The 14103-nt window shown below is 45.1% G+C and overlaps 1 protein-coding gene across 4 annotated transcripts in view; it reads right to left on the reverse strand.

Moving 5' to 3' along the window:
* Positions 1-3676: 3676 nt before the first annotated feature.
* SEPTIN7 (septin 7) overlaps positions 3677-14103 on the reverse strand; it is a 73422-nt gene continuing 62995 nt past the window's right edge. For all 4 annotated transcript variants that reach the window (XM_036738031.1, XM_036738032.1, XM_036738034.1 and 1 more), the window contains 4 exons: positions 13732-13857; positions 7040-7175; positions 5976-6115; positions 3677-4795 (listed from right to left, as the gene is read on the reverse strand). In XM_036738031.1, coding sequence (XP_036593926.1) covers positions 4756-4795; positions 5976-6115; positions 7040-7175; positions 13732-13857 — 442 coding nt within the window. In that variant the 3' untranslated portion in view covers positions 3677-4755. The remainder of the gene's footprint in view (positions 4796-5975; positions 6116-7039; positions 7176-13731; positions 13858-14103) is intronic.

Consider the following 14103-nt stretch of genomic DNA (forward strand, 5'->3'; position numbering starts at 1 on the left):
TGCCCTCCCTTCTATCATCCCCCCTTTTTTTATCTTCTTCCTCCTTTCCTGTGGGGTAAGATACCCAATTGAGTGTGTATGGTATTCCCTCCTAAGGTCAAATCTGGTGAGAGCAAGATTCACTCATTCCTCCGCACCTGCTCCCTCTTCCCTTCCTACAGAACTGCTTTTTCTTGCCACTTTTATGCAAGATAATTTACCTCATTCTATCTCTCCCTTTCTCCCTCTCTCAACCCTTAATTTTTTTTTTAGATATCATCTCTTCATATTCAACTCACCCTGTGCCCTCTGTCTATAGATATATGTGTAAATGTATATATATATATAAATATGTATATATGTACACGCACACACATATACATATATATACATAAACATATATATATATATGCATATTCCTTTCAGCTACTCTAATACTGAGGTCTCGTAAATCATACACGTCATCTTTTCACGTAAGAATGTAAACAAAACAGTTCAACTTTAGTAAGTGCTTTGCAATTTCCTTTTCTTGTTCTTTTTCTTGATTACCTTTTCATGCTTCTCTTGATTCTTGTGTTTGAAAGTCAAATTTTCTATTCAGCTCTGGTCTTTTCACTGAGAAAGCTTGAAAATCCTCTATTTTATTGAAAATCCTTATTTTGCCTTGGAGCATGATACTCAGTTTTGCTGGGTAGGTGATTCTAGGTTTTAATCTTAGCTCCATTGACCTCCGGAATATCATATTCCAAGCCCTTCAATCCCTTAATGTAGAAGCTGTCAGGTCTTGGGTTATTCTGATTGTGTTTCCACAATACTCAAATTGTTTCTTTCTGGCTGCTTGCAGTATTTTCTCCTTGACCTGGGAGCTCTGGAATTTGGCAACAATGTTCCTAGGAGTTTTCTTTTTGGGATCTTTTTGAGGAGGTGATTGATGGATTCTTTCAATTTCTGTTTTACCCTCTGGCTCTAGAATATCAGGGCAGGTCTCCTTGATAATTTCTTGAAAGATGATATCTAGGCTCTTTTTTTTGATCATGGCTTTCAGGTAGTCCAATAATTTTTAAAATTTTCCGGGTCAATGATTTTTCCAATGAGGTATTTCACATTGTCTTCCACTTTTTCATTCCTTTGGTTCTCTTTTATAATATATTGATTTCTCATAAAGTCACTAGCTTCCACTTGTTCCAATCTAATTTTTAAGGTAGTATTTTCTTCAGTGGTCTTTTGGACCGCCTTTTCCATTTGGCTAATTCTGCCTTTCAAGGCATTCTTCTCCTCATTGGCTTTTTGGAGCTCTTTTGCCATTTGACTTAGTCTATTTTTAAGGTGTTGTTTTCTTCAGTATTTTTTGGGTCTCCTTTAGCCAGTCATTGACTTGTTTTTCATGGTTTTCTCACATCCTTCTCATTTCTCTTCCCAATTTTTCCTCTACTTCTCTAACGCTTTTTCCAAATCCTTTTTGAGCTCTTCCATGGCCTGAGACCAGTTCATGTTCTTCTTGGAGGCTTTTGATGTAGGCTCTTTGACTTTGTTGACTTCTTCTGGCTGTCTGTTTTGGTCTTTTTCGTCACCAAAGAAAGATTCCAAAGTCTGAGTCTGAATCTGAGCCTGTTTTTGCTGCCTGGCCATGTTCCCAGCCAACTTACTTGACCCTTGAGTTTTTTGTCAGGGTATGACTGCTTGTAAAGAGTACTTTGTTCCAAGCTTGAGGGGATGCGCTATTGTTTTCAGAGCTATTTCTATACAGCCAGCTCTGCCACACCAGCACTCCTCCTTCCCCAAGAACCGCCAGCCAGGACCTGACTGGAATCTTAAGCAGGCTGTGCACTCCTGCTCTGATCCGCCACTTAATTCCTCCCACCAGGTGGGCCTGGGGCCAAAAGCAACTGCAGCTCCAGTTCTGTAGCTGCCCCACCTCCACTGCCCCTGGGGCGGTGGCTGAACCATGAACTCTATCCCTGTCTCCAGCAGCTTTTCCCACTAACCTTCTCTGTTGTCTTTGGTGTTCGTGGGTTGAGAAGTCTGGTAACTGCCACAGCTCAGTGATTCAGGGTGCTAGGGCCCATTCTGCCCGGCTCCTGGTCTGGTTGGTCCTGCTGCCGCTCACGCTGGGCTCTGCTCCCCTCTGCTCCCAGCTCTGTGCGCGATAGACCTCATCCAGCGACCATCCAGGCTGTCCTGGGCTGGATCCCTGCTTCCCTCTGCTATTTTGTGGATTCTGCAGTTCTAGAATTTGTTCAGAGCCATTTTTTTTATAGGTTTTAGGAGGAACCTGGCAGGGAGCTTATGCAAGTCCCTGCTTTCCAACCACCATCTTGGCTCCGCCCCCCAGTCCGGAAAACACTCTTGTAAAGCACAGGTCAAGCCCACACCACCCCTAGGCACTGACTCTCAGTAACTCTTTTTACCTTGAGGACCAAAAAACAAAATCAGCACCTCCTGTGTAGTCTCCAAAGCCCTTCATGCAAGGTAAGCAAGTCGGGTAATCTTGTCCTGAGTCCCTTAGCTACCTGTTAACTTGCCACCCAAACCACATGTGGTATGAGAGCCTTTCATATATGCTCATGCAACATATCATCTCACCTGGAGAGGAGGCGGCTAGCTCACCTTGTATCACCAGTACCCAGCATGGGACTTTACACATAGTACATGCAAAACTTCACTTGGCCAGTAAAGTTCCTAAAGTCCCAAATAGCCAATTCTTTTGAGATGCTTCAGATACTCTGCTTGGCTAGTTTTACACAGGACTAGTCTTTGATGTAAGGTGTGTAGGGTGGCAGTGGCACAAGGATTTTTCCAAGCTATTTTCACTTTGATTATGCTATCAAGTGAATATAAAAGCCTGATGTTATCAAGCTGGTGTGGCTTGAAGAAGCACACTGAGATCTGAGTTAGTTTTCTGGCCTTGATACCTCTTAGCAATATGACCTTAAATAAATCACGCCTCTTCATTTATAAAACTCACCTGCATTACCTACTTTGGAGTAATGATGTGAAGGCTGAAATTTTTAATTTTGAAGTATTACAGGAAAGTGAATTTTGTTTCGCTCAAAATGCTTTCCTGAGTTCTTTGCTCCAAAGTAGCATAGGGGAGATTTTGCTGCTTAAAATGCACTCAACAATAACCTGATTTTCTAAAGTGAAGATGGGTCTTAACTGAAAATAATTCTGTTTTCTTCACGTTTTGCCCACAGTGACTCGGACCACCAAGAGCAGGTTGGGTGGTGCTGCCCCAGTCCAATCTCCTCTTTGGAGACAAGCCAAAAGGGTCACAGTTGCCCTAAATTCCCCTCTTTGTTCACCTCCCTTGAATAACGAATCCCAACAAAAGAAGGGGATGTTAAAACAAACCCACAAAAAAAAAACCTCCCCACTCTCCATAGAGACAAAACTAGATTATGTTTTGTTATATTAAAAATAGCACAGGGAGGAAAAACAAATCAGTAACAATTTTTAAAAGTTAAAATTGATGCTCTAGGAATATGTGAGTTTATTGAATCTGAATTGGCAATTTTCTTCAAAGAAGTAACATGGAGAAGTCAATGGTAAGGCACTACCTGAAAGTGGGCCTGACGGGCACACATGAGACGACTTCTGGGGTGAGCCATGGCTATCCATCAGCAAAGAGCGGTAATTCTCTCCTTGCTGGCCTGCACCTCAGATGATTAATGCCCCATGATGATCACTCCATACCAAATTTTTACATCACAATATTGTTTATTATGTGACTTTTTACAATACAAACAAAAAATACAGAAATGCAATATATGAATACAGCTAAATGCAGAACGGTGACTTTTTTCTCTTCAAGAGGCCATGATTCCCATTTCTAGTAAAATAAAGAAGAGACTGCACACAGGTAGAAACAAGTTGGTAGTTAACTCCACATTTTTGTCTAGAAATGACCTATTAATGCATTTTTCCTGCTACTTACCATAAAGTGTAAAAAGGGAGTTAAAGGGAAGTTTTACTCACTGGTTCCTACCATATGAAAGACGCTATATTCTATTTTAGCAGGGCCAATATACGGAAAATACTAAATTTAAATGTTATTACAAAAATGAAGCAGTAATGAGTCTTCTGGCTAAAGAAGTCACTAAATTGAGAAGAGCATATATTTAAAGAATCCAAAACAAGAAAGGGCTGTTATAAAAAGCTTTAGGTGCACTGGAAGCTTAGAGGTTGGGTTTTTTTTCCATGTGTATTTTTAAACAATGGAAGTGTCAAAAAAGAGGGTCAGCTGTGTTAGACTAGGTCACGTTCTCATCTGCGGAGAATTCTAAGGGAGAAAGGAAGAGGTGGGGGGGGGGGGAGGGAAGGAGAGAGGGAGAAGAGAGAAAGAGAGAGAGAGAGAGAAGGAGAGAAGGAGAGAGGGAGGGAGGAAGCACAGTTTGTATCCGAGTATGGCAATTTCTCCCCCACACAAACCTTCCAGAGTCCTTTTATTTTGGAATATCCTGTAAACAATCAAACCACCAGAACATGATTGTACAACAGTAAAATGTTCTCTTGCATTAAAGTGAAGACATCTGTTTAAAAAAAAAAGAAAAATTGGAAGGTACTTAGAGATGTTTCCTTCTAAGTACATGACACGGCTATGCAATTCAAGGCATCTTAATCTCCATCAACCGAGAAAAAAAAAAAAAACTTTGTCATGCTGTTAAATCCATCATTATGGATACAAATGGTGCAAAATTGGTCAAACGGATCCAACAAACACTGACGTCCAGGCTGGCATATTGGCAACTAATACATAACTGGTGGTCACTAATGGGCTTAAAAGATCTTTCCTTTCTTCTTGTTCTTTTCCAAAGTTCTAGAAAAGGAAAAAGAAAGCACCCAAGATCAGCACCCATCAACTGAACCTGACACAGGCTGTGTCCTGTGCTCAAACTCCCCTAAAAATCTCCATTCTCATCAACACTGGCTCACTCAAGAAGCAGGAAAGAGGGCAGGGATGGGCACTAGCTGACCACAGTCTTGGCTGAGACCCCAGCTGGAGTACCCCATGCTTACGGACTAGGGGTGCTACCACACACTTCTGGCCCCTCAGGTCTGTGGTGCTTCTGAGGTTACCAAGCATGGTGAGCAGTACAAACAGCACCCCAGGGAAAGAGGACCAGCAGCCTCAGAAAGAAGGGCCTGCCCAGGATTCCCAGCTGCTGGTCTTCTGACCAATGACATTGTGCCATGCTGCTTCTAGGGGCTCTAGAGATAACCTAACCTCCACTGAAAGATGAAGACACTGTGGCTCCCTGAGGTGAAGAGGCCTTGGCTGCTGTTCCAGGTTCTGCTCTGACCTCCCGGCCCTCCCTCTCTCCTTCTGTCCATCCCTCCATCCATCCCATGATTGCCACTATACCAGACTCTTCCCTCTGGCCCACACAGGCACCCCCCCACTATTCAGAGCTCAATTCAAATGCTGACTCAATGCCTCCATCTCAGAAACGGCCTAGTCTCACCTGACTCCCAAACCACTTTGTTTTATTTCGCACTACTGCATCCACAGGTTCAGACTTCAAGTTCTGAGGAGTCTTACGAGCTCCTTAAGTTGAATGCCCTCATTTCAGAGGAAGAAAGTGAGGCCCAAGGGAAGGGTCACAAAGGGCACAGCCAGGACTCTGACTGTCCCAGTCTCCCATGGACACATCCTATCGCTGCTCTAAGAAAGGAGCGTCTGCAGGTGCTCAAGACTTCCTGTCCTGAGCTGAAGGTACAAGAGCTGAGACTGACGTCTGTCGCGAGGCACCATCCTCAACTCTCATCCCCACTATCTGTTTCGTCTACTTATAAGGAACCCAACGCCACCTGAGAAAGATGTGGCGCTTCCCATGGGCTTCCCACAGGAACGGGCTATTCGACCCATTACAGAAACAAACCCCAAGCTCCAGCACCAAGGAGCTTCCACTCCAGCCGCGAATGCCCCTCAACCTTTCCAAAGCTCCTGGAAACCAATGAGCCCATGAGAAGCTTCCTCTGTCAGTACGCTCAGCTACCTGGAAGAGTTCTGCTGTTCCAAGATACGCTGCTGAGCTTCCCAGTTGGCCTTGTCATCCTCAAACTGACGCCGTTTTTCCTCTAATTCCTTGTGCTGCGCCTCTAGGTTCTTTTTCATTTGCTCGTGACGCCGCTGGAGCTAAATAACAAAAGAAAAATCCCCAAATTGAAGAAATCAGAAGAGGCAACGAGTGAAACTGCCGCGATACATCAAGGACCTAGGACTTGGGGGGGGCGGGGGGCAGGGTCCCTTGTTCCCCCCATAATCACAAATGAGAGTCATTACCATGTTAACTTCTACAGAACCCCCCAAATAGGAGCCAGATCCATCTCACACAAGGGAGGTGGCGCCCAGCCCAAGGGGCCTGCAAGGCTGGGCTCACGGGACCCGGGCCAATGCTAAACCCTGGTTCAGACTTTAGGTGAGCCCTAAAGGCTCCTTATGGGCCCCTCAACAGCAACATGTGCAGGCCCGCTGGGCCACCTGGGGGCTACAGCACTGATTGAAAGGGGGGCTCAGCTGCCTTTCCCCAAGGCATTCCCTGTATGGTTATATACCTGGCCTTACATACTAACACCCTGCAAAGCACACCATGAAAGAGGGAGGGTGGAAGAACCATAGCAACTGAAGAGGACCCTCCCCTCCCAGATGGGGAGCCTCTGAGGGCCCATCCCTCAGCTGATATGAGTGCCAGCCTCATCATACACTCTCATGCTTTGATGCTAAAGTGGTCGTGAACTATGGCAAGTTTGGTCATTAGTGACCTTTAAAATTTTGCTTCTTTAAATAAGCTCTGGATGGGGAGAACTGCAGCGAGATCCTAGATCCTGATGGCAACTTCTCCAGGCTGGGGGTGGCCTCTGGGTCCACTGTCCTTAAGAACCTCTGGGCTTTGGCATCTGACAGGGCAGGAGCAGAAAGAAACTCAAAACTGTTGGCTTTGGTACAAGGTTTATTGGAAGAGGTGAAAACTAGTAATTAAAATGCAGCTTATAAACTCTTGGCTCTCGGTCACTGAAAAGGTCCTCATTGCCCAAAATGGTGGCACTTTAGGGAGAATACCTCGGCTTCCGAGTCTTTCAGCTTCTGCACCTTCTCTTTGACCTTCATCTCAAACACCTGCTCCATTTCCATCTCCATCTTCTTCATCTTGGCTACATGTTCCCGCCTTTCTTCCTCCATTTGGGCCAGGGGGCTCCTGCCAGCACAACAAAACCAGAGTTTGGCTCATTAACTACGGGAGGATGCCATCTCCATCACTCACGCACAAGTGAGGTGCCCAAAACAAAGGTGGCGGGGCTGCATCTCCCTCCGGCTTTTTGAAAGCAAGTTTCTGAACATCTCTCTTCTTGAAATTACCCTAAGAGCATCAATGCATAACGACAGTAACTGTTCAAAGGCTTTCTATTCTGAAAGCTTATCTGTGGTCAAAAGTCTCCTATAATGTGGTTTGGTTTGTCTAGAACCTTCAAAAACACTTCCCACGATTCAGCTATTAAAAAAAAAAAGAGGGCTTCAACTGATGGCATGTGGAAACATAGAGAAAGCCTTTACGTAAAAGGCAGGACAAGCAAAGCACGCTAGAAGAGATGAGAATGTTTCAAAGGTCGTTTGAAGGGAAGCAGTGAGAAAACAGTCGGATTTTAAAAGTGTTGTGGTTTTCCTTTTCTTTGGGGGAGGAGGGGAAGAGGGAAGTACAGGAAATTTAGCGAAACTAACATGTATTCACTCATTTAAATATTCCTATTTACTGAGGCGATGATACTACCCAGGGCTGTAAGCTTTTTGCTCAATCAGAGGAGCTTCTCTTAACTCCAAAGTGGAATTCTGATGCCCTGAAAACCTGAACCCTCCTCCAATGTCCTGGAAACTTCTGCAGATTCAGACTGTTTCCCTTCTCCCCCCCCACCTCCTGTCACTGTCTCATTTCTTTTTTCTTTTTTTTTACCAATATCCTTAGGGAGGGATTTCTAAGTCTCCTGACAAAGGCTCCTTGGTGACCCAAACACAGAAGGGCTAAAAAGGAATACGCAAACACATCCATTAAAGTTCATTCTCAACATGGAAGAAAACACACACAAGGCCGCATATGTGGCCACCTTTCCCTTAGGCTTCCACTACGGAAGCTCAGCGCTCTGGGCTGCTCTGGGCAATGAAGCTGGGTGAGCGCAGCCTCAAGCACATATGGAGACAGACAAGTCTGCCTCCTCACCGCAAGGGCCCAGCAAGGTAAAGCAATGGAGGAAAAAAACTAAGACATTGGGTGGACTCTTGGGAGGCTGAGAGGACACAAAAATGACCAATTAAAAATCAAGGCTGTCCCAGCTCTAGTAATGGATTTAGATTTAATCATGTAAAATGCCAGTCTGGCCTGCTTTGTGCTCCTAAAATTCACATGTGACCTGAACATGACCAGCTTCTACAAGGAAGCTATATACATGCACATGGCTGGCAAAACTGATGTCCACTTGAAAAGGGTGGTAAAGACAGTTAGGGCAGACACATTTCCCTGTCTGCAACAATGTGTTTATAAAAACCATTTTGGGGTAGGGGAGACTTATTTACAAAATAAGGACAAATATTTTTCTAGGGTTTATATCTAAAAAAGACTGTAGTTAGTAAATTTCCATTCCATGTAAACTGTTACTTGACATGTGAGGATCAAATGAAATTCTATTTGTAAAGCACTTCTAGCCATGAGCTTAATTTTAGGAAAACCTTTTTAAATGTGGAACTCTTCAATACATGGATTGTGTCCTCATTTGTTAAATTTTTCTGTTGAAAACAATCTGAACCAAATGAGAGGTGACGGGGGTGGAGGGTCAGTGTCAGAAGAAGTTCAGACACGAGCAGGAGTTCAGTTGCTTTAAACTCCAACACTGGGTCACTAAGCTGCCACCATCTAGAAGAGACATCACAGGCTCCAGAAGGTTGGTCAATACCTCAGTGGGTCCTTTTCTTATATTTAAAATTCTTGGTTGCCATGGTGAAAAGTGACAGAGATTAAACTTTTTCTGCCGTTATTATAAAAACTGCCAATTCTCTCAGCTCTGTTCATTTCTATACCTAAACATTAAAAATTCTTAGGGGACTAAAACTGCATAAGTCTGGAAAAATTTAAATGACCACTTATGCCTTCAACTGGGTCAAATCTAAAAAACCAAAAAATACAGAGACTTAGTATGCTCAAAGTGAACCATAGATACTGAAAGCAACAATTTTACGATAAACTCAGGCTCCACACAGCTAAAGAAGAAGGTTATGTAATCAAAACCAAAATGTCTTCATGAGGGAATTTCTTGATTTCATTTAATAAAGTACTACAACATGACGGCATTGAACAGATTGGCTGTGAAGAAGACCCTAAGAAAGGGTGCCAAGTTTTACACCTAGTCCACACACATATTTTAAGCGTTCAAAAATAATTCTCATAACCGAGATCCCCTTTAAAGTTTATTTCTCTTGTAAAAATCCTTAGCTCCTGATCTAACACACGGACATTCAAGAACAACACTGTCTTAGCAAAACAGGAAAGCATCTGCAGGATTTGCAGGGGTCTGTCCAATGGCTAACGTTCACCACTGGGGCTCCCCCAATCCCTGTGTCTCCTGCTTGTAGATGCCACATACAACCCACGTTTGCAAACTGGGGGGTGGGGAGTGCACATGTTCCGGGGCTGCAGGTCAGGGGGAAAAAAAGGGAGGTTTCAAGTGCACCATCACTTCTGAGTTAGGTCTTCATTGATGCCTCAATGCCCAGTGCATCAAATGTCCAGAAAAACTACAGCACCACTACATGGCAAGGGCTTTGCTCTGCGCAGGACCCCAACAAAGAATAGGGAGAGAAAAACTCCACACAACAGGGTGAGGCCGGGGGCAGGGCCACGGGCAGAAACCTGTGGATGCAGTGCCAGGCCTGGAATCATCTTCAGACACTTCATGGCTGTGTGAGCCTGGCCAAGTCACTTCACCTGCTTGCCTCAATTTCTTCCACTTAAAATGGGAATAATGATAGGAGCTTACTCCCAGGACTGCTGCGAGGATCCAAGGAGATCACATATTCATAAGTACGTGAGCACATAGAAGGTGCCTTCCACTAGAGGAAGAGAGGCCAGGCTGGCCATGTCAGCCCACCCTCCTGGCCAGCTGCACCCTCACTCCCAAGGCCTGGAACACTCAGCTAAGATGCCACACTGCGGCCCGACGGCAGGAAGACCCGAGTCCAAATCCAGACTCGAATACTTAGTAGCCGGGTGACCCATCTGCCTCCCAAGGACGTTGTGAGGAGCAAATGAGACGGGAGCTGCAGCACACTCAGCAAAGACAACATGCCATAGAAAGGTTAGCTCTTTTTATTACTGTAGCTGTTACTACGTACATTTGGCAGGTATGTGGAAGGAGGGAAGAGCCTGGACGCTAGGAGAGCCACCAGAAGGATGCGGCCAATGGCGGTGGCCAAAGGAGGAGAAAGGGAACTAGGGAGAGAGAATCAAGATGTGGAAACCGACTGAATACCCATCCCTCCAGGCTAATCAAACGTGCTGTGTTCTAGTCAAAGTGGCCAACTTACTGTACAGATGATAAACATGCCATGCCATCTCCCCCCTCCATGCTTTGGCAGTGCAAGCCTCCTGCCTGGCATGCTTACCCTCGTCCACTCCAAACTCCTAGAGCCCCTGGTTCCCTATTGTCAAGGCTCAGCTCAAATGAGAACAGAGGCCATCTGCTCCCTCCTGCCACAGCTACTTTGTATATTCCTATCTGTCTCTATGCTGCATCCCCCAGGAGAACGAAAGCTCCCGCGGAGGGCTGTGTGTCAGCTCTGCCTCTGCATGCCTATTACCAGGGCATAGTAACCGGCACTGGGGTAGTAAGAGGGCCTGAGGTCAGTTACTGGCTCAGCTGGAGTTCTCTCATCTGTAAAACAGGCTGGGGCTGAGCTAGGTGCCCCCCAAGGGCCAACCCCTCCCCCCGACCCTCCACCACTAAAGCTTTGATCCAGTGACTATTAATTTGGGGGCAGGGGAAAGCAAGTGAAGGTGAGTGGAGGGTGTCGGCAGCCTGGAAAGAAGAACAGGAGAGCCTTTGGGGAAAGGTGATGGTGTGTCAGGGGTGACTGCAGAATGTCCAAGGGAGACGGGAGATGGGTCACTGGCAGGGAGGTTGTTAATTCAGCCCTTGGGAGCAAAGGAGGCCAATGAAAGAAACAGAAACAGAGGGAAAGGGAGCAGGAGAGAAAGCAGGTAAGGTCAGATGGGTCAGGGTGACCTAGTGCTGCAGAGATCTCTAGAACGCCAATGAATGGGCTGAGGAACAGATGGTCAGTAACAATGGACAGAGAAGTTGAATTAGTGGTTTGGACATCAGATTTTACAAGCTTAAGAAGCAAATGCAGCAGCCATAAAATAATAAAAATCAATCCCATGAATTCTGAAAAGAACGCATTTGGAACGGGATTTTTGGAGGTGTCCCAAACTGGTTAACAGCCACCAACAGTTAGCAAAGCCAGTGTTGCGATTTCTGCTAATTTATCATCAGTTCTATTTAGAAACTCGGAGGATGAGAATGTTTTGTGATCAAGTCACAAAAATCAAATAACCCTAAAGACAAGAGGGCCTTGGGCCATCGCACTGGTTTCCTCATGTGACAGCTAGCTGAGCAGGCCCAGCTTACAAGTGATTTCTCAGGGTCACACACAGGACTGGGCCTCCGACCTCCAGGAGACCATGAAACTTGCTCAATAAACTCGAACCAAACATACAACTTCAGTTCATTTAATCTGAACAAAAAGCAAAAATCCAAGTTGGTTTAATTATGCCTGGTTGTTTTGATACTTCAAATGTTTCAAAATTCCCAGCAATGTAGATTAAAGGTTCAAGTGAAATTAAGACTGAGGAAGGGTCTTCACACCTGCCACTGGGGCGTAACAAGGCCCCTTTTATGTGCACATCATCTTTTTAGAGTCAATCATAAAATAAAACCAGCCTTGCAGAGTCCCAAATGGCAGCTCAATGGGGAAAGTCAGGTTCAGGCTGAAAGGTTCCTAGGACTGTAGTAGGAAAAGGAATTACAAAAGCCCTACTGCGCTCAATGCAAAGTGCTAGGGAAGAGGGAAAAGAAAAGCTGAAGTAAATTGGTATTTACTTTATTATATAAAGAAGTTTATATCTATTTTGTTATATAAAATAAATTTAAGTAAAAAACAACAGAAGCCATGATGGAAATTTCCTCACGGAAATCAGCAGAAACGCCTTGAGGGTTTTGATCCTGTATGAGCGCAGAAAAACAGGATGATTCAATCTGGGAACAAGGGTTTGCTTTTGGGAAGTAAAAAAATGTCTGTCTGAACAAAAAACAAAACAAAACAAAACAAACTAAGAAAAGATCCTGACTGAATTTGGAGTGTGGCAAAGAGAGGCTTTTTTTTAAAGGGGCATCTTGGGGCAGCTGGGTGGCACGGTGAGTAGACCATCAGCCCTAGAGTCAGGAGGACCTGAGTTCAAATCCGGCCTCAGACACGTGGCACGCTAGCTGTGTGACCTTGGGTAAATTACTTAACCCCAACTGCCTTTCCTTCTCCCTTCCCCCCCCCCCAAAAAAAAACAGAATAAAAAGGGGCATCTGACATTCAAGCTCACGTGGATAATGAGAGTTACAGGGGAGACAAGGGGCATAGCTCTGATTGATAACAAGAAAAAAAGCTTAAATTTCACATAAAAAGAACCGTAAGTAACATTTAAGTAAATTATGTTTTGTGAATTAATTCATTTTTCTTCCTGGTCCTCAGACAATACTTAGAAAGTTCACTGGGCTTTTCTCCCAATTGGCATCATTGCAAAGAGACCACTGGTAGCCTTCATCTCCAACCCCAGAACAAGGATGGAAAAGGTAAAGGCAGAGTCCTGGGAGATGACAAGATATGCACCACGATGGGCTTGCCTGGTTTAGAATATAAACCACAACAGGCCTGCCTGATCTTTCTCTGTAGGATGCTAGGCAGGGTAGAAAAGCTGGCAAGATGCAGGGAAGGAAGGGAAAGCAATGGAAAGGGTGGAGACTGGGCATGGATTGTGACCCCCTGGGCATACACCCTTATCGTCCTGTTGGATACCAAGGGCTGCCCTGCTGTCCCACAATCACTGGCATAGAGTTCATGTAGAAAAAAGCAAGGCAACCCTGATGCTAATGCCCCTCACTCTATGGTGGAAAGTTATTCAGACATGCAGAAGATGACAAATAAAAAGGCAAACGCCAGGTTCCCTCAGCAGCCATGTAGGCTGCAAGGCCATGTCAGAACAAAGCCAGAGGAGGGTACCAGGAGGAGGGCACCTCAGGGCTGAAGCCAGAGGATTCAAGTGTGAATTCCAGGTCTGTTCACTCCTAAGTGGCTTTGGCCAAGTCATTTCCCTTTAAAAGACACTGTCAATTGTAAAAGAACCAGGACTAGGTGAAGTCTAATGATTGCTCTGAATTAACTTATCCAACCAGAACTGAAAAGGTCAAGAACTGCCAGTGAAATCAGGGCAGGGGGCAGTATGAACTGCATGATATGGGATGTCTTAGGACAGTGGCAAGTGAAGTTTTAGAAAGCCTTTGCAATTTCAGTAGGAAAAAGCCTTGCTAAACTATAATACTGCAGGAGGAACAGTCTTGCTCAAGGCCTGACAAAAGAATTGCCAACGTTCTCACTGAAGGAGGTGGCTGGAAAGGCAACCCGACCCCCACCTCCTCCACCCCCACCAGCCCACCGCTCACTTGGTCAGCTGCCCTTTGTTCTTGTTGTTGTCCACACCGTTGTATGTCACGGCCGCCAGCTTCCGGCTCCTGTAGTTCTCATAATGCACGTTGTTAGTCACATCCTTCAGGTCCTGCATGTGGGTTCTGTCACGATAAAGATGACAGCGAGAGTTGGTCCCTGCTCTCACCAACACTGGCAGAACAGAGGGTCCCAGACTCCTGACAGCTCGGCTCACCGTTCTCTTTAGGCAGTGAAGCCCTGGGCTTGACAATCGACACTTACTTCTCCAAACTGTGCCCCTACCACCGCACGAGTGTAAACTCAGTAAGTTGTTGTGGTAAAAATTCAGTGAAACTTCCAATAAGGGACATTAGGGTTACAAGGTTTTC

This window comes from Trichosurus vulpecula, chromosome 9 (genome assembly GCF_011100635.1).
Source record: "Trichosurus vulpecula isolate mTriVul1 chromosome 9, mTriVul1.pri, whole genome shotgun sequence".
NCBI classification, from domain to species: Eukaryota; Metazoa; Chordata; class Mammalia; order Diprotodontia; family Phalangeridae; genus Trichosurus; species Trichosurus vulpecula.